The 23,051-nt window shown below is 45.6% G+C and overlaps 2 protein-coding genes across 7 annotated transcripts in view; one reads left to right on the top strand and one right to left on the bottom strand.

Moving 5' to 3' along the window:
- The window catches only part of crema (cAMP responsive element modulator a), a 492,677-nt gene that overhangs the window by 183,452 nt on the left and 286,174 nt on the right, over positions 1–23,051 (bottom strand). The window lies entirely within an intron of this gene.
- Positions 1–23,051, top strand: part of pard3ab (par-3 family cell polarity regulator alpha, b) — a 272,576-nt gene that overhangs the window by 141,126 nt on the left and 108,399 nt on the right. For 4 of the 6 annotated variants that reach the window (XM_071906608.2, XM_071906611.2, XM_071906607.2 and 1 more), the window contains exons 7-13: positions 1,893–1,976; positions 5,387–5,512; positions 8,470–8,885; positions 11,813–11,952; positions 12,872–13,000; positions 15,414–15,449; positions 19,090–19,143. In XM_071906608.2, the coding sequence (XP_071762709.2) occupies positions 1,893–1,976; positions 5,387–5,512; positions 8,470–8,885; positions 11,813–11,952; positions 12,872–13,000; positions 15,414–15,449; positions 19,090–19,143 (985 nt within the window). The remainder of the gene's footprint in view (positions 1–1,892; positions 1,977–5,386; positions 5,513–8,469; positions 8,886–11,812; positions 11,953–12,871; positions 13,001–15,413; positions 15,450–19,089; positions 19,144–23,051) is intronic. The other 2 variants (XM_071906610.2, XM_071906609.2) reach the window with 1 other exon arrangement.

Below are 23,051 nucleotides of genomic sequence, written 5' to 3'. Positions count from 1 at the left end.
CCAATCACGGACCGGGGGTTTTCCTTACTTAATCCTAACCTCCCTTTCCTGCCATGTCTGAAAACTGATGAAAGTCAATAACCAAGTAACACTGGACGGGTGATTGCATAGAAGACTGTTTGAGGAGTTTGATTCCAAAATGCGGTATCCACCATTTGGAAAGAGTGACACCGACTCTTACAAAATAATACCGATCTAATAGGGAAACTATTGGAATATCATTTAAGTTATTTACAGTCATTTGCTTCTAAAATATGTAGATTATCTGTTTTTTGGAAATATTGAGTCATACATTTCAAGGTGACAGCTCTTTCTCAAAATGGATATCGAGTTTTGGAATGAAACCTGTTTTTTATTTGTTTGTTTTTTACTGTCATGTCGTGAACTGGGAAAATCAGCACTGTCCACTGTTCTATCTTTCCCCTCACACAGTAATAAACACTGTAGAGGTAGACCAACAGATTCTGTATTGTAATCTGGAGGTTTGTTTGTGGAAAATCTCATTTTAAACCCCCCCCCCCCCCCCGTCTCCTGATTTACATAATTCTCTTTTGTGGGAGCAAAACGATCCTCGTCTGACCAGCAGCCCTCGCCCACGCACTAACCCATTCTGCCTGTGATATTAACAACTGTGTTTTGTTTTGTTATTTTGCTTTGTTGCATGCTTCCAGTTTAATATGCAGGTAAGGTATTATTATTCATATGATTTCCAAGAGAGTCTGCCTTCTCCCGCCTCTCAGTTGTCAACAAGGGGCCTATTTTCCCTGAGCTAATCATACTCATTGTATCAAAACTCTGCCTCCATTAGCTTTGCCATGTTGTAAAAACGCTCCAAGCCTCTGTGTAGATGTTTTTCCATCCAAAATATACCAACAGGTAGAGTATGCTGCTGTGCAAAGGCAAACAGCTGTAACTGCTTTTTTGATTAGGGTTTTGTTTTCATATAAACAAAAATCATCCCCGTAAATGCAATTAAATGATAACCAGTCCAATTCTTCCTCACTTTTCTCACTCAGTTAGTGCTTTTTGCCTATTCACATCCACAATCCTGACCAGTTGATACAAAAGGCAACGAACCAGAAGAAAGATGCTCTGAAAGCGGTTTAATCAGCAATGTTTCAACCTCAGCCGGTCTCTATCTGCACCACAAACGACTGGAGGAAAACTGCTTCAAGTCATAATGTTGCTGATAAAACCACTAAGGCAGCATCAGTCAGCATCAGTGTTATTTTTTTTCTTTTTTCTATTTTATTGCACCTCCAAGTGTAGTAATAGCAGATTGGGTTTATCCTCCTTTGAAGAGTTTCATTCCTAAATGAGAGATATCCTCCGTTTGAAAAATACGACACCTAGTCTGACAAAATGACATTTTAATGACATCATTAGCCGTCTTGAGCACCGTACTTAGGAAATAACAACATTGTGGAGTATTCTGTCATCCGCTTTCATCAATACTGAGCAGTGAGCGTCAGGTAAGATTGTTTTGAAAATGGATATGTAACGTTTTGGAATGAAACCCTTGTGTAGTGCTGCAGGAATATCAAGCTTATCTTTCCCTCGTAAAGATCGTCTCAAGCCTAAATGTGTGAGAGGATTTGGGAGAAGCCTCAGCGTTCTTTGTTATCCCTTATGTGTGCTTGATTTGTTTGGACCGCACTATTTTCTTGTCTTTCTTTTGTTTTTGTTTTTCTCCTCCCAACACCTTCCTGTTTCCTGTTTTATTCATTTATTCACCTCTGTTTTGTTGTTGTCATCCTATTTCTTCCATTTCTTCCATCTTATTTCATGTTTTGTTTTTTGCCCACATGGTGTCACCCCCTCTCATCTCCCCCTCCCACCCATCCCCCCCACCCATCCCATCTCTCTGTCATCCATCCATCACCGTCTCCCAGAGACATAGTCAAACTGGTGGAGGTGTCAAACGACGGCGGGCCCCTGGGAATCCACGTGGTGCCTTTCAGTGCCAGGGACCGCAGGTAAAAATGGCTGAAAAGAGGGAGGGAGAAAAAAAAAAAAAGTCTGAAAAAGTCCTAAAAATGTCTAAATTTAAGACCTTAAACCGTATTAGAATATCTTAAATACAGTTATTAGAGGAGTTATTTTCTTCTTCAGGTCTCTCTGCGCTGCATGTCCACTCTATGATTAATATGGAACAGGGTTAGTGGTACGATATGCAAAACACGTTTTGTTTTTCATCGTATGTGCTTTACTAAACATAATTGGACTTCATGTCCCTTAACAATTAATTTCCTGTTGTCCTTGTTCCTGGGCTGGTTTTGCCAACTTTGTTTCTTTATTTTGTTGTTCTTTTTTTAATTGGTTTAACACTAGAAAGACTGAGCTCTACCCAACTGACGGCTTTTTTTCTGAGTTTTAGGATTTAAATATCTCCGCTTTCAAAATGTTTCTCCATGACTTTTTCTAGAACCACTTTCTATACAAACCAGTGTTGTAAGATTTTCAATATCACACAACTAAATAGTAGTTATAATTGAATTTACCCGCTTCAGTTGATAACTTATCGGCCCTCTTGTATTCCCACGAAATCCATTGGCCCTTCTAGTGTTAAATTCAGTTCTAAATAGCATTAAAAATATCTTAAAAAGTCTTAAATTTGGCTTTCTGAAACTTGCATGTACCTTGGAGAGACGTAAGTCAGATCACCTGTGTTCTCTCCTGCGGTCTCCTCTGGTGGTCCGGCGTTCACACACACACACACACACACACACACACACACACACACACACACGCATACCACACATTTCTCTTTGGTACCTATGTATAATCTCTTCATCCACAGCCACTCACACAAGTACTATGCTACACACACACACATACACACACACACACACAGAAGTTTGCACATCTGCATCATGAAGCCATTTGCCAGTTTACAGCGATCAATCACGGTTGTTTAGGTTTTGCAGGTGACTGTCATTTTTCTCTGTGGCTCCTGTCGCAACGGTTTTACATGATGAAAAGGTTACACTGAGCAGTGTACACAACACACACACACATGCATGCACAGCATACATATGCACACACACACACACACACAGAACACACACTCTGCTGGAACAAAGCTGTGATGGAATGAGAGGAATGTCACAGCTGGTTTGGATATACGCAGAGAGGCAGTTTTTAGGACGTTCCTTCACAAAGTTTGACTGAGAATCCAGTTCAAAACCTCAATACTGAGTTAAGCCACATGTCATCCAGGATAAAACTGTTTTTCAAACCTGAAGTGAACATGGAGGCCCTTCTTACCCCTGGAAGAGTGTTCAAAGCTCATAAAAGCAGCGTAGGCCAGTTTAAGACGGTAATAATACTTTATATCGTTTTACATTACAAAGTCTACAAGCGCAGTCTCTTATTTCCTACCACAGCAATAAGGTTTGTATTTAGGGTAAGCCAGCGGCACAAAGCCAGCTAAAAACCCACAAATGTCCAAACTCTCTTTATGCATGACTCTGGCCCCAGTCTCACAAATATGATCAGTGTCTACAAAACTCGCTGTCACGCTTTATTGAGAATCGAGATCATATCACTTTTCTCACTGCCCGACTTAATCAACCTAAAAGCACATTTATAATGCACTTTTCTTTTATTGGGGAAATGTCAGGGCGAGCGTTATCCCGAGATTAAGATGCCCAACTTTCATCAGAGAAATAGCCCCCTCGCAGCAAATCGCATTGTGTTCTCACTCAAATTCAATCAGGGGAATTGTCTCTGAACTTTCGCAACTCCTGAACTTTTCTGCCCTCTCTGTAATCACATTCCCATCCATATTGAATTATAAGCCTTGGGAAGAGGGCAAGTATTAAACCCTAAAATCAAGCGGATTTACCTAGGCGACGTTCGCTCTCAGCGCCTCAGAAAGCCTCAATACACACGGACACAGACCGCATACCGAAGAAGACTCGATTAGGTTTGTGCCGTCTCTCCTACCCGCGGTTGATTTTCTCCCTCAGACTGCGGTGTATAATCCGCGCGCTGCCCTTTCAGGTGAAGTCAGCCTCTCGCTGCGGCCGTGCGGGGAGGCATAAGCTGGTTTGCCACGCCAGATTACAGGGCGACAACCGTTGCAGCTCAGCACGGTCCAAGTGCCACAATACGATAGACCAGCATTTCTCCAGCACCCACCGCCCCCAAAATGCTCAATGGTGCCGTTTTCCATCGCTCCCTGAAAATACTGTTTATTTTTTTTTGCTTAAGTACGTCAGCTTGGATGAGGGGAGTGGGGAGTCCCAAGGGGTTAGGAAATGAACACCTGCGCAGCAAAGACCCCCGCGGATCCGCAGACGGGGGTTTTGAAAGCGGTGATTGCTTTTGAAGAGGCGCCTCCCCCACACGGCCTCCAGATGCACCCTAATGTGAAGGCAGGCCCTAAACAACTGTGATTGCTTTCTCTCGTAAGCCTCGTCGGTACGCTGACGATGCAAATGTCACGAGGACCACACTGTACAGTCGGTACAAGTACTACACCGTGCAGTGGAGGCAGCAATTAGGCAACCTTCTTTTCTTTCACTGAAGTGGCTTTTCATAACACAACACGGTACATACTCTGATTCTGTGATAGCCACCTGACCGTGGGAAGAGGAATCTTTGCATCAGTAGAAATTAAACCACACAGATCATCAACGACATGACGCATAGCATGACAAATGCAAAATCTGGATTTTATAGTCCGAAGAGAGGATAGAGAAGCTTTTGGGTGAACTTTAGAATCCTTATGAGTTGTGTATACGGTAACAAAGCTGAAATAAAGGGCACAAACATGGGTAATAGTATAGGACATTTCTTCAAGTATATATTTTTTTAACTTAGAAACTAGAGCTTAACAATTCATCAAAAAAAAAAAAAAAAACGAAATCGCAATATGAGCTTCTGTGATTTCCAAATCGCAGAGGCAGCAACTAATTGCTTAAGACAGAGAGGCGTCCAAACTGGATTTCTAAAGGTGTTTTAGCGCTGCAGGTAATCTTTGGTCCATGAATCAAGTACAATATTGGTGAAAACCTTTCATCATACTCAAACTCAGTAAATCCTGCACACTGACATCTATTTTTCTTTAACAAAATCACTTTTCTTTAAACTATTTTAAAGTTCAAAAAAATGTATGACAAGAATTTATGATATGAATTGCAGTTTAAATCGCAATTGCAATATTCTGTCAAATAATCGCAATTAGATTTTTTTGTCAGTGTCTTTCAGCCCTATTAGAAACCCTGAGGTTACTCGAGGTTGCTGTGATTATAATCCCAGACAAGTAGATGGTGTAGTGGACTCTTCCTCAAGGCCTTCCCTGGCAACAGCAAAGCAGCCATACTGAATCCCGAAGCTCCTCTTGCATCTTGTTATTAATACGTACTTTTGAACATTTCAGGACTCTAGGCTTGTTGGTCAAGCGTCTGGAGCGAGGAGGCAAGGCCGAGCAGCAGGGCCTCTTCCAGGAGAACGACTGTATCGTCCGTATCAATAACGGAGACCTGCGAAACATCCGCTTTGAACAGTAAGACGACAGCTTGCAGGAGCCTCCGCTGAGCTCCGCTGGTCCCTTGACTTCCTGTTTGATTTGCTTCTAGGACCTCATTGGCTGTCCTCTGCTCATCTCCTCTAGTTATACCTCAACTCAGCTCCTCGATCCTCTCCTCCCAAGTCCTCTACTGTCTCCTCTCTTCTCCTCTCCTCTCCTCTCCTCTCCTCGATCCTCTCCTTGATTCTCTCCTCCTCTCCTCTCCTCTCCTCTCCTCCCCTCTCCTCTTCCCTTCTCTCCTCTCCTCTCCTCTCCTTGATTCTCTCCTCCTCTCTTCTCCTCTCCTCTCCTCTCTTTTCCCCTCCTCTCCTCTCCTTGCTCCTCTCCTCTCCTCTCCTCGCTCCTCTCCTCTTCCCTCCTCTCCTCTCCTCTCCTTGATTCTCTCCTCCTCTCCTCTCCTCTCATCTCCTGTCCTTGATCCTCTCCTCTCCTTGATCCTCTCCTCTCCCCTCCTCTCCTCTCCTCTCTCATTTCCTCTCCTCTCCTCCTCCTCTCTTCTCCTCTCCTCCTCCTCTCTTCTCCTCTCCTCTCCTCTCTTTTCCCCTCCTCTCCTCTCCTTGCTCCTCTCCTCTCCTCTCCTCGCTCCTCTCCTCTTCCCTCCTCTCCTCTCCTCTCCTTGATTCTCTCCTCCTCTCCTCTCCTCTCATCTCCTGTCCTTGATCCTCTCCTCTCCTTGATCCTCTCCTCTCCCCTCCTCTCCTCTCCTCTCATTTCCTCTCCTCTCCTCCTCCTCTCTTCTCCTCTCCTCCTCCTCTCCTCCTCTCCTTGATTCTCTCCTCCTCTCCTCTCCTCTCCTTGATTCTCTCCTCTCCTCTCATCTCCTCTCCTTGATCCTCTCCCCTCCTCTCCTCTCCTCTCCTCTCCTCTCCTCGCTCCTCTCCTCTTCCCTCCTCTCCTCTCCTCTCCTTGATTCTCTCCTCCTCTCCTCTCCTCTCCTCTCCTCTCATCTCCTGTCCTTGATCCTCTCCTCTCCTTGATCCTCTCCCCTCCTCTCCTCTCCTCTCCTCTCTCATTTCCTCTCCTCTCCTCCTCCTCTCCTCCTCTCCTTGATTCTCTCCTCCTCTCCTCTCCTCTCTCCTCTCTCCTCTCCTCCTCTCCTTGATTCTTTCCTCCTCTCCTCTCCTCTCCTTGATTCTCTCCTCTCATCTCTTCTCCTTGATCCTCTCCCCTCCTCTCCTCTCCTCTCCTCTCCTCTCTCCTCTCTCCTTTCCTCTCCTCTCCTCCTCCTCTCTTCTCCCCTGCAAGTGCATGGGCTTTGCTGCTGCCCATCACTATGCTAACTAAGCTAACCCTTCCCTGTTTAACTCTTGTAGGTCACACCCTCAATCGCTAAAGTGGTTCCTGCAATCCTCTCAGCGTTTACTCCCCTGTATCTCGCTAACAGCTCCACTGGATTCCCACCGTAACCCTTTCTTGCTTCTTCCGTCGGACGCCTGCCTCTGCCTCAGCATAAACACTCACAGCTTCTGCTTTTCAGCGTTGTTCTCATCTCTTTCCCCCGTTCCCTCCCTAACCACAGCCGACCTGCTAACCCCCCTCCCTCTCTCCGCTCTAGATGCTATATGCTGCACGCTTACCTTCACTCTGCATACAGGCTGGTGCTCGCTCAACGCAACTGCTGAAATCCAGCGATGCATACATGTGTATGATCTATGTTGCTCCTGTCAGCGTAAATGTATAGCTTACAATATATTTTCAACTATATAATTCATAGGTGTTATACATTCTGTAAGACGACAGTAATGCAAAATACTACTCGCACGCGCACATACAGCACACTGTTGCATTATGAATAGGCTTTACTGTCCCATGGAGTTGTCCCTCGAAAAATACAGTAATTCAATCCCAGCCATGTCAAAATGTCCTGTTCTCCACTGTGGCTGAGCCATAACTCTAGTAATGTATGGGAATAAGGCTCCCATACATAGCTCCATTGAAAGCATAAGACAACATATTTGCCACTTAACATGTGTTGCAACTGCATCAGCAGTGGTTTGCGTTTTTTTAACCGTAGCTCGATGAGGGAGCAGATTACGTCTCGTCTGCCACTCGATCCGGCCTGAAATCGTAAAGTCGCCGGGACGAGACCGTCCTCCTCAGAGAATATTATTTGTGGCTGGGAAAAACGGGCCCGGAATTTCGCCAAACAACGCTCTGGGGGCCCAGTTGTAGTCGCGGCGGGTGGGGCAGTCGAAATCGGGAGGCCCGGCATTTTCCCGAGCGTCCGTTCAGCTGTCACGGGCCGAGAGGAGAAGCATACCAAAGTCAGCTTTATTGAAACAGGTGGCGCTAACAAGGCCCCCCTGTTACAGGGTGCTGACAGCCAACATAAGTTTCCGTTCACACCTACTGTACGTTAGCTCACACCGAAGGGGGTTTAAAGAGGATTTTCTGCAACCATCCGACGGATAGAGGTCTCCTTCATCTGGAGCCAAATGAGGGGATTATGTGATGGAGCTGTCGGGGACTGTTGAGTCTCTTTTTATAGCCGCTCACTCTAGCAATAAGTATTAATTATCATGTCAGAATGTGCAGGTGGGCGAAGATGGATTTTGTGTGTGTGTGAGAGAGTGATTGGCTAGGGGGTGGGTGCTACACTGTATAGATGTGTGTACAAGTAGGGGTGTGTGTGGTTGCTTGATTGATAAAGACTGAGAAAATGCATCCACTGTGCATGTATATTTGTGTGTGTGAGGTCTACGATACCTTAATATCGCTTACCACTGTCTCCTTCAAACCTCCCCCTCTCCCTGCCTTCCTCCCTCCTCTTTCCTCCCTTTTCCTACCTCTCTCCTTCATCTTCCCATTCATCTCCCTCTAACGTCCTCCTCTCTGCCCTCACTCACGCCTTTTCCTCCCTCCCTTCGTCCATCCTTGTCCCTCTAAATTCCCCCTCCTCTCCCTCCCCTCCCGCCCTCCCTTTCCCAATCCAGAGCCCAGAATATGTTCCGCCAGGCCATGCGTTCTCCGATCATCATGTTCCACGTGGTGCCGTCGTCCATGAAGGCCCACTACGAGCAGCTGTCCCACAGTGAGAGGAACCCGGCCTACACCTCGGGCCGCTTCAGCCCCGACTCCCTGACCGGCAGCACCGTCTCCGGCATGGACCACACCCCGCAGAGGATGTCCCGACACGGTTCCCAAACGCACCCTCACGCCCATCCTCACCCCCACCCCCAGCCTCACCCGGACCAGAGCGACGCCTACTCCCCTCTACCTCACCCGGCAGTCTCTGCGGCCAAGCCCCCGACAGGCCACGCCCAGTCGCCACAGAGGGTGCTAAGCTCCACCCCCACGGCCGGATACGCCAAGAAGGTCGGCAGAAGGCTCAACATCCAGCTGAAGAAAGGTGAGTTAGAAAATTTAGTGAGTAAATGCCTTAAATACGAGCGCTGTCAATAAGTGTAGGACTAGGGGAAAATCTGTGAAACATACACTACCAGTCAAAAGCTTGGACACACACATTTTTCTTTATTTTTACTATTTTTCACATTTTAGAATAACAGTAAAGACATCAAAACTATGAAATAACACAAATGGAATTATGCAGTGACCAAAAAAGTGTTAAACAAATCAAAACTATCTTATATTTTAGATTCTTTAAAGTAGCCGCCCTTTGCCTTGATGGAAAAGCAAAGGCTTTGCAAAGAAATTCATACATAGGATCAGCTTCACTATTTATATTTGTCTAAGAAACACATTTCAAGCCTGTAAGCATAAGCCTTTAGATCAAAATGGCTTTAAAAGAATGAAAAATTTCGTACATTCAATCAGATGTGTCCAAACTTTTGACTGGTAGTGTATAGAAACAAAATTGTAATCTCGAATGCCTGAAGGGTTCTTAGTTTTTGTGCAGAAACAAAGTCTTGCCTGTCCTTACGTGGCATATTACATCACCTGACGTTTCTGAAGTATCATTTAATTCCTTCCAGAGGATCTGTGAAAATTGCCCCTCGTGCTTTGCATTCCAATAAATTAGCCTTTCAAAAATGAGAAGGAACCATTGTATTTTATTAGCCTCTGGAGTCCAACTGAATAAACAAGCAATTGCTCCAATCTGGCACTTCAAAGACGAGTGTAGGAGCAGTTTGTTGAGAAACACAGCAAACACAGAAGCATGCAAAATGTGAACCATGATGTAACAGGCTTAAAAAACATCCAGAGTTCACCAGAACGATGTGAGCGGTGAACAGAGAGGGTGACAAGCCCACCGAACAAGAAGAGAAAAGATTTCAGTTTAGGCAGGCGGAAATGTGCAGCGATAGGCGATGCCAGGAATGAAACTTGGGGAGATCTCCGCGGTGTAGCCTTTGACTGACAGCTGGCACAGTTGGTCCATACCTCTGCCAACAGGATACCAGGTGTTTGTGCCAGGTCTCAGGGCCAGAGAGCTTGTTGCTAAGCAGCCGCTGGTCCCCGTGTGCTGTCAAATGCCACGGTGAGGAGTCCGACAGGGCTGCACCATATGCCCACTGAAGTTTCCACCCAAATCTGTTCCCTCTCTCGGGGCTGGAATCGAGCCAGGAAATAAAAAAAATTAAAAAAACCCAGCTGCTTGTTGCATATTCCAACCTGGCTGTTAGCTGTTTCTACTTGTTCCAGGCGTCTATCATTATTTTTGTTTTTTTTTCCTAGTGGCTCTCACCTCTCCAATGCTTGGTCATGATGCCTGGATAAACACTTCATTCTGAACAGGATACGCCTGGAAGATCTATAGTGTTTTCAGTCGACGATATTATCTTTTCTCATTCCACATTTTGTTTGCTGTTATTGGAGCGGGCGCTCACGGGATTAGCAGCAACTCCCAAAAGGCCATTTGGCTCGTCCGTTTTTGTTTTGAGTGCCGACTTAAGCCCACAGCTCTGAGCGTAGATTAAACTCCCGCATTGTTTATGTGCTCGAATCAGACACTAGTCTCCTCACAAATCCCGGGGAGTATCAAAATCAATCAAAGAATCCCATTCTGCACAGGAAATTGCTTAGGTATGTCTTAATCAAGCTAATGGGAGTTTCAAAGATCCTCCTCCCTATTTAAACCCAAGAACGCTACAGGCATTTACCGGTGAGTATAATACCGTACCTCATCTGCCTGTGGGAAGTTGATTGGCTCATCAGTGTAGGGGATTAAGTAGAGGATGTGAAACAGAATAGTTAAGTGTTCTGCTATTCTTGCGTCAGCTCAGTCAGACAGGCATTGAGGATTAGGCCAATGCGCTGATACAACAATGGCTATTGTTCTTATGTTGATATCTTTTTTTTTTTTTTTTTTTTTTTCTTTACATTTGCAATCTTGCACACAATGTAATAAGAAATAGCTTCTTCACATGGCCCTTTGAAACACATACATGTAGACATCTCAACATAGGTGTCAGAGATGGACACATTGACTGTTGCAGGGAACGAACCAGTGACACCCGGGTTACAGGACAGACTCAAACCACTTCGTAGCCCTAGACAGTCTAATGTGCCTTGACCACAGGCTGTTATCCAGTGTCTGGTTTCAATGAAATATCAGAGAACTGTATTGAAAGCCTTCCCTTCCCCTCACTTATTACAGGGTTAGGGTTAGTCCAACTTCTAACTTTAGAAGTATTAACTTGCCTTGCCTCACAATATAACCCTGATTTACTTACTCTCTATAAACCCACTTGAACTCTGAGCTGACAGGATGCAGGATTTATTTTCATTTCCTGTATTTAACTTGATTAATAATGGAAAATATGTTTGTTTGTTTGCTGGGGTTGTCAAGGACATTACACACAGGCTCTTAGTGGTTGTTGGTGAAACATACTCTTAGTGGGTTACAGGAATAACTTTATGCATATGTACACAAAAAAAAAACGCATCCACCCACATGCATGTCGATGCATTACAAACAATGCCTATAGGATGGATTATGCATTATACAAACACAAGGCACTTATGGGAGTGGGCCATACAACATAAATGTTCCCCCGGGGCGTGACTGTGCTTTTTCTTCTGAGCTCTCTGTGATGGGAAATGCCCACTTGATAACCCCAACCCCATACCCATTATCACTCAGCACACTTTCAGCACACCCAAACCAAATTTCTGTCTAGAATATCACCACAGTTATTGCCTACAGTTGCATCAGATCCTGCAAAATGCTGGTAAACCAAGCAAATTGACTGTGAACATATTCACAGCAGCTGGAGCCAGAGGAGTGGCTGCAGAAGGAGTAGAATATCTTCAGTGCCCCGGGGGTAAAACCATAATCCATCATGAGACCTGCTCTTCTTGTCTCCCATCCCGTAGGTCCCGAGGGTCTGGGATTCAGCATAACGTCACGTGATGTTCCCATCGGCGGCTCGGCACCCATCTATGTGAAGAACATCCTGCCTCGGGGAGCTGCCATCCAAGATGGCCGCCTCAAGGCCGGAGACAGGCTGCTGGAGGTGAGAATGTGTGAGGGTGCCGTGACACTTTACCCGTCCCGTGTGTGCAGGGGCTGATGTAATCGACAATTTAAGCTCGTCCATCATGGTCAGTGCACTTTATTTACCTGGACGATGTCGATTTATTTACCTGGAGGATCATAATTTGTTCCAAAATGAGAGGATCCCTGTATGAAAAATGTGACTGTTACTTTTATAGAATGAAGACCCCCAAATAATAATAACTATTCAGGATGAAAACATCTGCATTGTATTTTAAGGATTGATTTATGATTTTGCAGAGGTGGGGACTCGAGTCACATGACTTGGACTCAAGTCAGACTCGGGTCACAAATTTAACTGCTTGAGTCTTGACTTGATGCATGAAGAGAATAATTGAGACTTGACTTTGGTTCTGGTGACTTGGGTCTTTAAATAAACTCATGATGCACTTACCGAGTTTTTATCCTACCATATTACATTGAAAAGTCCTAGATATGTTGTTTTCTTTAAGATATTAAATTGATACTGGACTCTAGATTTGTTCTGACTTGATATTAATGACATGGATTTGACTTGGACTTGACTCTGGTGTTCTATATTTAGACTTGAGACTTGTGGCTCAAGACTTGAGACGGTCTTGGGACTCGAGCAAAGTTGACTTGATCACACCTTTGTGAAGTTTTTAAATTGAAACACAGCATTTTAGAATGAAATCAATAAACACATTTTGAAACTGCATCATATGCAGCGCGAATGGGCAAAGCTTTTGAAGTCGCTTTATCCCACAGTGCGACTCATTTGCATAAAGGATTACACTATGCAACACTAAACGCATGAGGCGTTCGCTCGGGACTTGGGAGGGTGTGATCAACACGGTGTGTGTCGTCTCTGTGTAAGCCGTGTTGAGCTGAACCCAGTCACTGTGTCTCCTGTCCAGGTGAACGGGGTGGATCTGAACGGGCGGACCCAGGAAGAGGTGGTGTCACTGCTCAGGGCCACACCCATGGGTGGGGCTGTGGGGCTGCTGGTGCTGCGGCAGGAGGACGCCTTCCTTCCCCGAGAAGTGGTGTGTATATGTGTGTGTGTGTGTGTGTGCATTTGCCCACTGTGCTTCCCACCTCCTTTGAATCATTCATTTAACTCTTCAACCTGTCAGCATAATACATTGTACATTATAGCGTATATACAGTCTCTCACGCATGAATATAGATATAGGTATAGATTATGTATGTTTGTGCATGTGTGTGTGGCTTTCTGTGTGTTTATGTGCATGCATGCATGGAAGTGTGTGCTTCTGTGAGTGTGTGTGTGTGTGTGTGTGTGTGAGAGAGCAGTCCCATGCTGCCATGAGTGCCGTTAATCCCCACAGTGAGTGCTGTGTTGTCTTCCCATTTCCCAGCTAACACAATATGCCAGCCGAGCATGCAGATTGATTGTCCCGCTCCGTCGCTGCACTCCTCTCTATTATCCAGCTCCGGCTAGCCTCAGAGGAAACCTGTAGAGCTCAATCTTTTCCCTTTATCTATGTCTCTCTCTCTCTCTCTCTCTCTCTCTCTCTCTCTTTCCTCTCCCTTTCTCTCTGTCTTTCTTTCTCCGTCACCCTCCCTCCCACTCGTTTCATTCTCATTCACCAGTTCCCTTCTCTTCCTCTCGCTTTGTTAGGTAACCCTCTCTGTCTCTGTCTTCCTTGGTCTCTCTCTCCCCCTCTCTCTCTCTCTCTCTCTCTCTCTCTCTCTCTCTCTATCGCTCCCTCTCTCTCTCTCGCTCTGTGTTTCGCTTCAAGCTGACTGGCTAGATTGATGGATGTGGGGATGAACAGACGCAGGGCAGATAGTAGGCAGAGAGTGGAAAACACACTTGGCTTGAATATCAATCAGTCGGCGCCACATACACACTGCTTACACACTGCACTATACACACAGGCTGCAACTATTGTCATTCAACCTGGGCGGACGCCACTCACAGCTTGTAATTTCAATAATTCATGCAAACAGTTGCTAATTCAATTGGTATGGTTATTACAACTATTTACTCTCCTCAAGGTCATGTTTTTACATGTAGACGCCAGATGTTATACTTAATTATCTTTGCCGAAAATCAGGTTTGATGTACCGCACATCTGGAGTTACCTCAAAGTCGTTTGATGAAAGAGCGAGAACAAAATGGCCGACACAAGAAACAAGACCTTAGAACACGAGGCTCCGGTGTTTTTTATGAGCGGAGAGCGAACAGCTGAGGCTGTTAGCGAGCCTTAAATCACGCTGGTGTTTACTTCGGAGCAGCGGTCAATGATTCTCCGCTATCTCCCTAGCCCCGCTAGCTGGCTTTAACACACGCCTTATCGAGCGCTAACGTGAGTTATAGCACCAAACAGGCCTTAAATCCCCCCTCCGTTGTCATAAAAATGGTCTCTCCCAGCACCCTCAGCAGTCACCGGGGCCATTAAAGGAACACGCAGCCATTCGCTAGCGAGCGGAGTCAATCAAACGGCTGATTGGTGACAATTATCACAGCCAGTATTGCAGACGAGGCTTTTGGCCGGCTGTCGCTACAGGCGAAGTTAGATGAGAGGAATTGCCATTCTGGTCGATACTCATCTTTAGATTAGAGCGGGGCTTTGACTCAGGCTGACTCTGCTTAGTTGGTAGTTAGACAGTAGGATTTATTTGATCTGTCGTTATCAGCTGGAGAGGCTGGAGAGGGTGATGTGAAAGGCTGGAGATGGGACTCCAGGGAGATGAGGTCCAGTGCACAGCGTGAAAATGAGCAGCTTCAGTCTTTATCAAAGGCTGTGGGCTAAACTACGGACGTGCTGCTGGGTGTTAGGGTTGGGAGTGACTAAACAGCATATTAATGAAAAACATTGAACAATAATATACAACAATAAAAAGACTAGGTGGTAAAGCTAAAATTATCCTATGTAGGGGTTGCCAGAGCAAAACGGCACATTTCCTCGGCTCATCAGTCTAAATTAAAAAAAAAATGGCAGCTACACATCTTGTATTTGTTAAACTTAATGTGGTGTAATGAAAAGTAAAGTCAGCATCTGTTGTCTCGGTTGTGCAGGTATTGGCTGCATTGGCATGTATAGCACAAGAGCTGTTAATTTAATTAATTTATGACATGTTTCAGCTTTTCGCCAAGTTAGCCAGTCAATCATATAACGTAAAATTAGTTGAAATTCTCATCCATAACCCATTGTGCTATGTTGTGCTGTTTCCCCACAAACACTTCTGATGAGGTTTTTGTTGACCCATAGTTGATATTTGAAGGCTGAGCACCTACTAACCAACTAACTAGATATGTGTTTGCTGAGATTGATCATTTTCACATATTTGCATGCCCATTTCATCACCTTGCTTCCATTATTTCCCCCACCACAACCTCCTTATGTGCTTAAATTTTCAGTTTTACTGTCAATAAGTATCTGTTATTTTTCTTGATTACTTTTGGTTCTTCTGTTCCCCTGCCTCCTCTAGAATGCGGAGCCCCCGATGCAAAGCCCCAGAGATTTGGTAAGACTCCAACCCTGTGGATTGTGCTCCTCCACCCAGACCCCGACGCTGGCCTGCTATTAAACCCACTTTCCCCACCCAGTTCCTCCTTAACATTATCATGCTCCTGCAGCATGCTTGGTGCTCTCCTGCCAGCCCACTAGCCTGTAATCTCCCTAGCATGTATCTTACTGATCTCTACCGGGCCAATCACAGAATGATATCACACAGTTGGGATAAAAACACTTGAGTTACGCATGCGTTAAGTGTCCACTAGTCGGGCAGGATGCACTAGTCAAGAATAGAAGTGCTAGTCGATAACTCTCATTTTAATCTACACCCGGAGTCGCCGTAGCAAAGCGGTACATGTCCACGGTTCAGCAGTATCATCAAAAGTATCCAGGCTGCATTTTTAGATTAAAGGTCCATCACTTCCCTCAGGGCCAGACTTGTCAGCGCGGTGGAACACATGGGAGTTTGCTTTATTTGGTGGCTGTGGATGAGGTTGTCAGTCTGGCCTTTTTTTTTGCTGCAGACTCACAGCGAGGCGTGACGTGAATAGCAAACGGCCTGTTTAGCGCGTTTTGCTTTATTAGAAAAATATGCAGGGAAGGAAGCGTGCCCGTGCCTTTCTCAACGCCAAAGGTGCGCGGAAATCTCGACAGCCGCGACATATGACGCCATCTGTAATAGAGGCACTTGAAATATACGGCCTAATATATCATATCCATAAATATGCAATGCTCAAATGGGCACCGGATGCAAATAAACATCACTAGTCTGAGAGGTGTTACCCCGCCGTGGCAGCAGGAGTAGTTCCAGTATGAGCATCTACCTTCTAAATCATCCTTTGAATAATGGCCTCTCAGTAAGAGGGATCTCTAACTGTTACGGCCCCGTCTCAATGGCCTTAACAACTTAGTCCTCACACGCCTAAAAGGTTCTCCACCGCAGCGGCTGTTAAAAGCTCATCCATCTTTACTGCAGATATTAAAAGGCTATTCCCATTTCCATAACTCTCCATTTACATACATAACTTGACTCGTAATGTAACACTCGCAGGCTGTATTTAAACATAAGGCTTTTCTTTCGGTTTAACTTCGGATCACATCTGGCCGACTGCGGGTAATTGGTGACGTTATGCGCGGCGCGTTAGAAGTGTAATTGGCCAGTTAATTTGATTGGCGGTCGTACCTGCCAGATGTGTGGATTGTCCTCATCATTAGGGGAGGCGATGGGAGGACGATGTCGATTATTACGACTACAGCTGGTGCATCTCTCTCTCTCTCTCTCACACACACACATCCAGACCCACACATGTATCGTGCTGTAAGCAAGTACAGAGAAAGCTACATGTGCTGGTCCTGCTACTGCCCTCTTTTCAGTGAGAGCTGCCAACAATCTGGTAAATGTCAGGTTAACAGTTAAAGCTGCACTAGGCGACGTCATACTTTGGCATTCCCAAGTACCAGTGGGAGATAACCGTCATTACCCAAAAATCATGTAACGTGATGTCAAGCTGCGTGCTCCTCGGACCTACGTTTCTTCTTCTAGGGGTGGAGGCGGTGAAGGTGGAGGTTCAGCCGTCACTGGTGGATTCAGCTTTCTCTAGACTGGACTGGGTGCTCGCTCACTGCTGATTAGGAGACAGTCTGGATTTCACTCTTAAGAGACCATACCCGACAACTAGGGCTGGGTATCGTTAGGATTTTACCGATTCCGGTGCCATTTTCGATTCTCCTCATCGATCCGATTCTTTATCGATTCCCTTATTTATTCCCACTGTATACCATTTCAGGATAAAAAGACTACATGCAGCTTTAGTGGAGTTAACTTTGTTTTATTACTCAAGACAGACATTGCTGTGTAGAGTTGCTTTTGTCTCAGAATTACTTTTCAAAACAGATAAGGCATATTTGGCTTACGTAAGAGAACAAAATACAAGTGAAAAAATGCAAGTAATTGGAGGTCAACATCACAGAACAAAAACAAAATATTGCAGTGCAGCTTTAAGGAATAAGGGAAGGTGTGATTTTTCATATTACTTCTCTTCTTTTGAATGTTTAGCTCACTAGAAATCAATGCGGCCACAGGGATAAGAGCCAGATGGATTGAGGAAATGCACCTTGGTCATATTGTCTCCTCTCTTTCAATTCTCTCTCACTCCCTCCCTCCCTTCCTACTTCCCAAACTCCAAATCTCCAAATGATTCTCTCCTCTCCTCTCCCTTTCCCGGCACATCCACCGCCATAATGGCTTCAATGCATTTCAGATGCTATCTGTTGCCCGGCGCCTCATTTTAAACATCTCACCACCAACAACAACAACAACAACAACACCACGGCGGCGTAGGTGCAGGCTGTACAGCAGCTTTTAGTGGACTAGCATCCATTTTCAAGTGGTAGGCACCTTTCAAATAGATGGAGGGAGGAAGGGAGATTGAGAGGGAGTGAAAGTTTGGGAGTCTGAATCATTTTATTCGACAAGTGAAATAAATTTACAGGGATTTGTTACGGTGGCAGTGGTGCAGAGACATACTGCATCAGGACAACTTGTATAGTATCAGTAATGCAATGACACACCAAACCATACACATCACTCAGTATATAGACAGTAGACTATATCTATGTCAGTCTACATACATACATTCAACATTCAATCACAATGTGCACTCAGGCAGCGTGGATAGTGAGTCAGAGTTATGTTTTAAGTAGGTGCGATGGAGGGAGAGAGATCTTTTAGGAGGCGGTGGATAGATGGATGGGTGGATTCAAAGGTTGAGGTGCATGTGCTGTGCTTAGTGAGCCTTAATGGAGCTAGAGTGCAAGTCCTCCCTTCATTATAGATGATTATTTTCTTACTCGGATGGTTTTGTTCCTGTTATTTTACAGCACTTTGTACAATTAAGAAAAGTGCAATTAACAAAAAAACACTCAAGTGGGAGAAAAATCAGCCACATATGAATAGTTTTTTGGACACACAAGGTTTTCTGGGTTTTTTGGTGGCCGGCATGGCAAGACTCAGCCTGTGAGGAAGCTCTGTCCAGGGTTACACGGCAGACAAAATGCAACAACTGAAGTGTAAAAATCACTCACTTCTCGAAATAAGTCCCATGACCCAAAAATCACCCATGTTTTTACATGAGTCCACTAGAGGCTGTTGTTATTACTGTGACTGTGGCACTGTGGCGTGCTGCAGCCTGCTTTGAGGCGTGTGTGTGTGTGTGTGTGTGTGTAGGCCTAAACCAAGGTGAGCCAAAGTGGGCCCGAGGACCAAATCTGGCCCTGCAAAAAAAACACAAAACTGTTCAATTTGTTCTTGTTTTATTACAGTTTAATTACATTTGAGGAGTGATTTGGATATATCTTGCTCATTAAACGGCATGTTAACAACCACCATGTTAACGCAAGACTCCTGAAGCTAATGGCTACTTGATTCATTTCAAAATAACCAATGTGTGCGATACATTGCGCCTGCGACCCATCAGCCATGTTGCATTTACACTCTCACCCCGCCCTCCATGTTTAAAGTGTGGGCGCTGCTCTGTGTTGTGAGGCTCTCATGTCCCTGATCACATGCCTGCACTGAGTTGTTGTCAGTAGGTGGTCTGTATCCAGAGGCACTCGATGTCTAACCTGTTGACTTTGACTGCTCCCTTTAGCATCCGATCAAAAGGCAGCCTGTGACAGCCGGGAAACCCCATTGGCTGATTGAGGTAATCGCTGCATGACATCACCAGCTTGGGTCATTATATAGGGAAAAGGCATCAAAGGCAAATGGGATGCTTTGGGTGGCTGCACAAATAGGCTGAGAGTCAGTTAAGCAATTCATTCTTTCACCAATGGTCTGTAGAAACAAACACCTTTGAATTTTCTCTCTCTCTCCCCCTCTCTCTCTCTCTCTCTCTCTCTCTCTCTCTCTCAGCCACTTGACCTCCCTCTCTCCTGTCAGTTTCTCTCTCTGTTTTTATTTCTCATGTTGTCCCTTTCTCCTTCTCTCTTCTGCTACCTCTCTCTATTTCACTCCCCTCCTCCTCCTCCCCCTCTCCACCCTTTCTCTCTCATACACACACCCACACACACACTTAACACACACTTTAAGACGCAAATCTTCCCTGCACCTGCCTTCTACAATAGAGCGTTGATCAAAGGCATCCGTCTTTACATGCCTGCCCTGATAGTTCCATAATGGACCCATAACGCGAACATTCGGCTCCATTGTTTACGCCATTAGTCACACAGGCTTATGGAAAATTACTGCAACGCTATATTGAAAAGCCATCAGCAGCAGCAGTAACGCTGTAGCAACACCCTGCCAAGATACTATCTATCACACGTGCATGCTTCCTCTCCTCTCTACTCACAGAGCTGTTATGAAACGGCAATCTGTTGTTAGCTTGATGTAGCTTAATGATGCAGCTATAGCTATGACACAGCATTTATTTGTGCATGACAAATTATAAATATTAGCATTGTCCAACATGATTTTGTCAGTACATGACATATTAGGCCTATAGTAGCATAGTGTAACATGAAATGGTCAGTCTGTGACGCATTGTTGTTGTTATATCAGCATAACAGCATGGTCAGGGCATGATACATCATCGCTATTATGTTAGCATAACATAACAAGGTCAATGCATGATACATCATAGCTGTTACATTAGCAAAACATAATATTGTCACCATGTCTGTTGTAGTAACATAGCATGGTAAGTGCATGACACATCACAGCCATATGTCAGTGCACGAGACAAGCTGGGTTATGGTGGCTGGCTTGGCATGACTCGGCCTATTTGACATAGGGTGACATGGCAGACAAAATGCAACAACACACACAACGCACAAAACAATAGTGTCAGTGCATGACACATCAGAGCTATCTATCCCATTAGCATGGCACACCATTTTGTCAGCGCGTAACACACCATAGCTGTTGAAGCAGCATAGCGTAACAGAGCATTCAAATACATGGACATCCCTGTTGCATAATTGCATCACATAATTAGCGTATAATTTAACAATACACAGGATGTGAAGTAACAATCCCTTCGGCCATAATCCAGAGCGGGCATCCATGCAGAAGCCCAGTTCAGATGTTAAGAGAATGATGTACATACTAACCCTGACATGGTGACCGTAGAGCTGTGGTTTTACCATTGAAACCCAAGAGTCTGCAGGTGATTTCACTGATTATCACACCTTCAACCAACTAATCGGTGAAATCAGCTGCTGTAGTATTTGGTTACCTGCAGACTCTTGGGCCTCCATGGACCATGATTGAAAACCACCGCTGTATAGAATGGCGCTGTATAGGGTTAGTAATGATTTGTTGTTACTTTAACGCTAAAAATGCCATGCTATCATGCAACTCGAGTTGTGTTTCGATCTTATTCCGTGGGCCTAATGCGGCGAAAGATCCCTGATGGAAGGTTCCCACTTGATAAACCCAGTGACATACCTGCCCTCCCCGCTCCCAACCCTGAAACATGTAGATTAGGACCCTGGTGAACGGTGCCGCCCGTCTGATGGGCCTGTAGATTTACGGCGGCGCGGCCTGATGTCCTCTGCATCAGCGCTTCAGACAGGAATGCGCCATCAGGCAAGCAGCACCATTCACAACCCGCCTAATCTAACTGATATAGCGTCGTCAGTGTGAGTGTAGGTATCCCATTCATAGATTTTTCGTTGAATTAGGCCCATAGACTAAAATCGAAACATGACTCGGGGTGCATAATAGCGTCGCATTTTTAGCACTAAAGCAATAGCGAAGCATTACCGGAGTTGCGTAACGGCGCGGCGTTATTAGTGTGATAGGATCGTCACGGTGATGAATGGCTGCACCTCTGTGCCAGCAGGCTCACTGCTATTTCTGTGTTCCTGTACCGGCCTGCTGTTGACACACACGAGTCAATCAGAGAGGACCGTTCTACCACAGAGCAGGCTCTCTGGCTTAATTAAAGTGATGTTTCAAGCTGCCACCTGTTCTAAAGACACACACACACACACAGTATATAGGCAGTACGCACACACACATAGACAGTATACACACTACACACGGCTACTCGCACAGATAATACCGCATGCAGAGTCTACACACACACACACACACATACACATTACAGATGCCACCCATACAGCACACTTCACACACACACACACACAGTACATAGTCACATACACATAGACTATACAGAGGCTCATACACTGCACATTACAAGCACAAAAAAACACAACACCCATATGGCACATGTGCCCACACACACACACACACACACGCACTGACAGTAAACATGCATGCATGCATATAGAATACACACACAGGCACCTATCTGCCATACCACACATGCATACAGACACTACACACACACACACACACACAAACCACATACTACTACACACACATTCACCTGTAGGTATTAGATCATACTCATACACACACATGCAAGCACACACACATACCCACAAATACGAATACATGGACACACAACTTACACACTACAAATCCTGCACCATTGGACTCGCACACTACACACACACACACACACACACACGCGTGGAGCGACTGGGAGCAGCTGTTGGTGTAATTGCCCAGGCTTGGATGGGGTTATAAATGGTTTCTAGTGGGTTCTACCTCTGAAGAGCGAGCCACATAGAGCTGACTGTCCCTGGCAGGAGAGAGAGAGAGAGCGAGTTATATGGCAGCTGATTACTTTTGGACAGCAAGCGAGAGGTAGGAGTGTGTGTGTCGCTCTGTCTGTGTGTGTGTGTGTGTGTTACTGAGAAGAGAGAAGAGAAGGCTGTGTGTGTTTGACAGAGAAAGGAGGGGAGCGTAGAAGTGTGTGTGTGTGTGTGTGTGTGTGCATCGGTCCATTCTTCCCCTACATGCTATAGCTGTCATGTGTCAGTGGTGTACTTACTACAGCCACATTCAACTGCTGTGTGTGTGTGTGTGTGTGTGTGTGTGTGTACACTTGCACATGTTCACATGCACACACTCATAGCGATAACACGTGTGCACATACATTTTGTGCGTCTGTGTCATTGTACACTGACACATACCTACCTATAGACACCCACCTGCTCTCTCTCTCTCTCTCTCTCTATCTCTCTCTCACTCACTCACACACACACACACACACACACACACTCTCTCCACCTGTCTTCCTCCTGTCCTCCATGCTGTGCCAGTCTCTCAGCTCTGCCGATCCCACAGGTATTTGATATTCATGGTCTATCAGCATGGAGCTACAGCGAGACGCTTTAGAAAGAGGAAAAGAGAGGGAGGACGGGTGGAAGAGCGTGGGGGAAGAAGGGAGGAAAAGAGAGAGAGGATGGGTGGAAGAGCGTGGGGGAGGAGGGGAGGAAAAGAGAGAGGATGGGTGGAAGAGCGTGGGGGAAGAAGGGAGGAAAAGAGAGAGGATGGGTGGAAGAGCGTGGGGGAGGAGGGGGAGGAAAAGAGGGAGAGGATGGGTGGAAGAGCGTGGGGGAAGAAGGGAGGAAAAGAGAGAGAGGATGGTGGAAGAGCGTGGGGGAGGAAGGGAAGAAAAGAGAGGATGGGTGGAAGAGCGTGGGGGAGGAGGGGAGGAAAAGAGGGAGAGGATGGGTGGAAGAGCGTGGGGGA

This window comes from Centroberyx gerrardi, chromosome 13 (genome assembly GCF_048128805.1).
Source record: "Centroberyx gerrardi isolate f3 chromosome 13, fCenGer3.hap1.cur.20231027, whole genome shotgun sequence".
Lineage (NCBI taxonomy): Eukaryota > Metazoa > Chordata > Actinopteri > Beryciformes > Berycidae > Centroberyx > Centroberyx gerrardi.
Note: the sequence above shows the minus strand (reverse complement) of the source record. Positions and strands in the feature narration are given on the sequence as shown.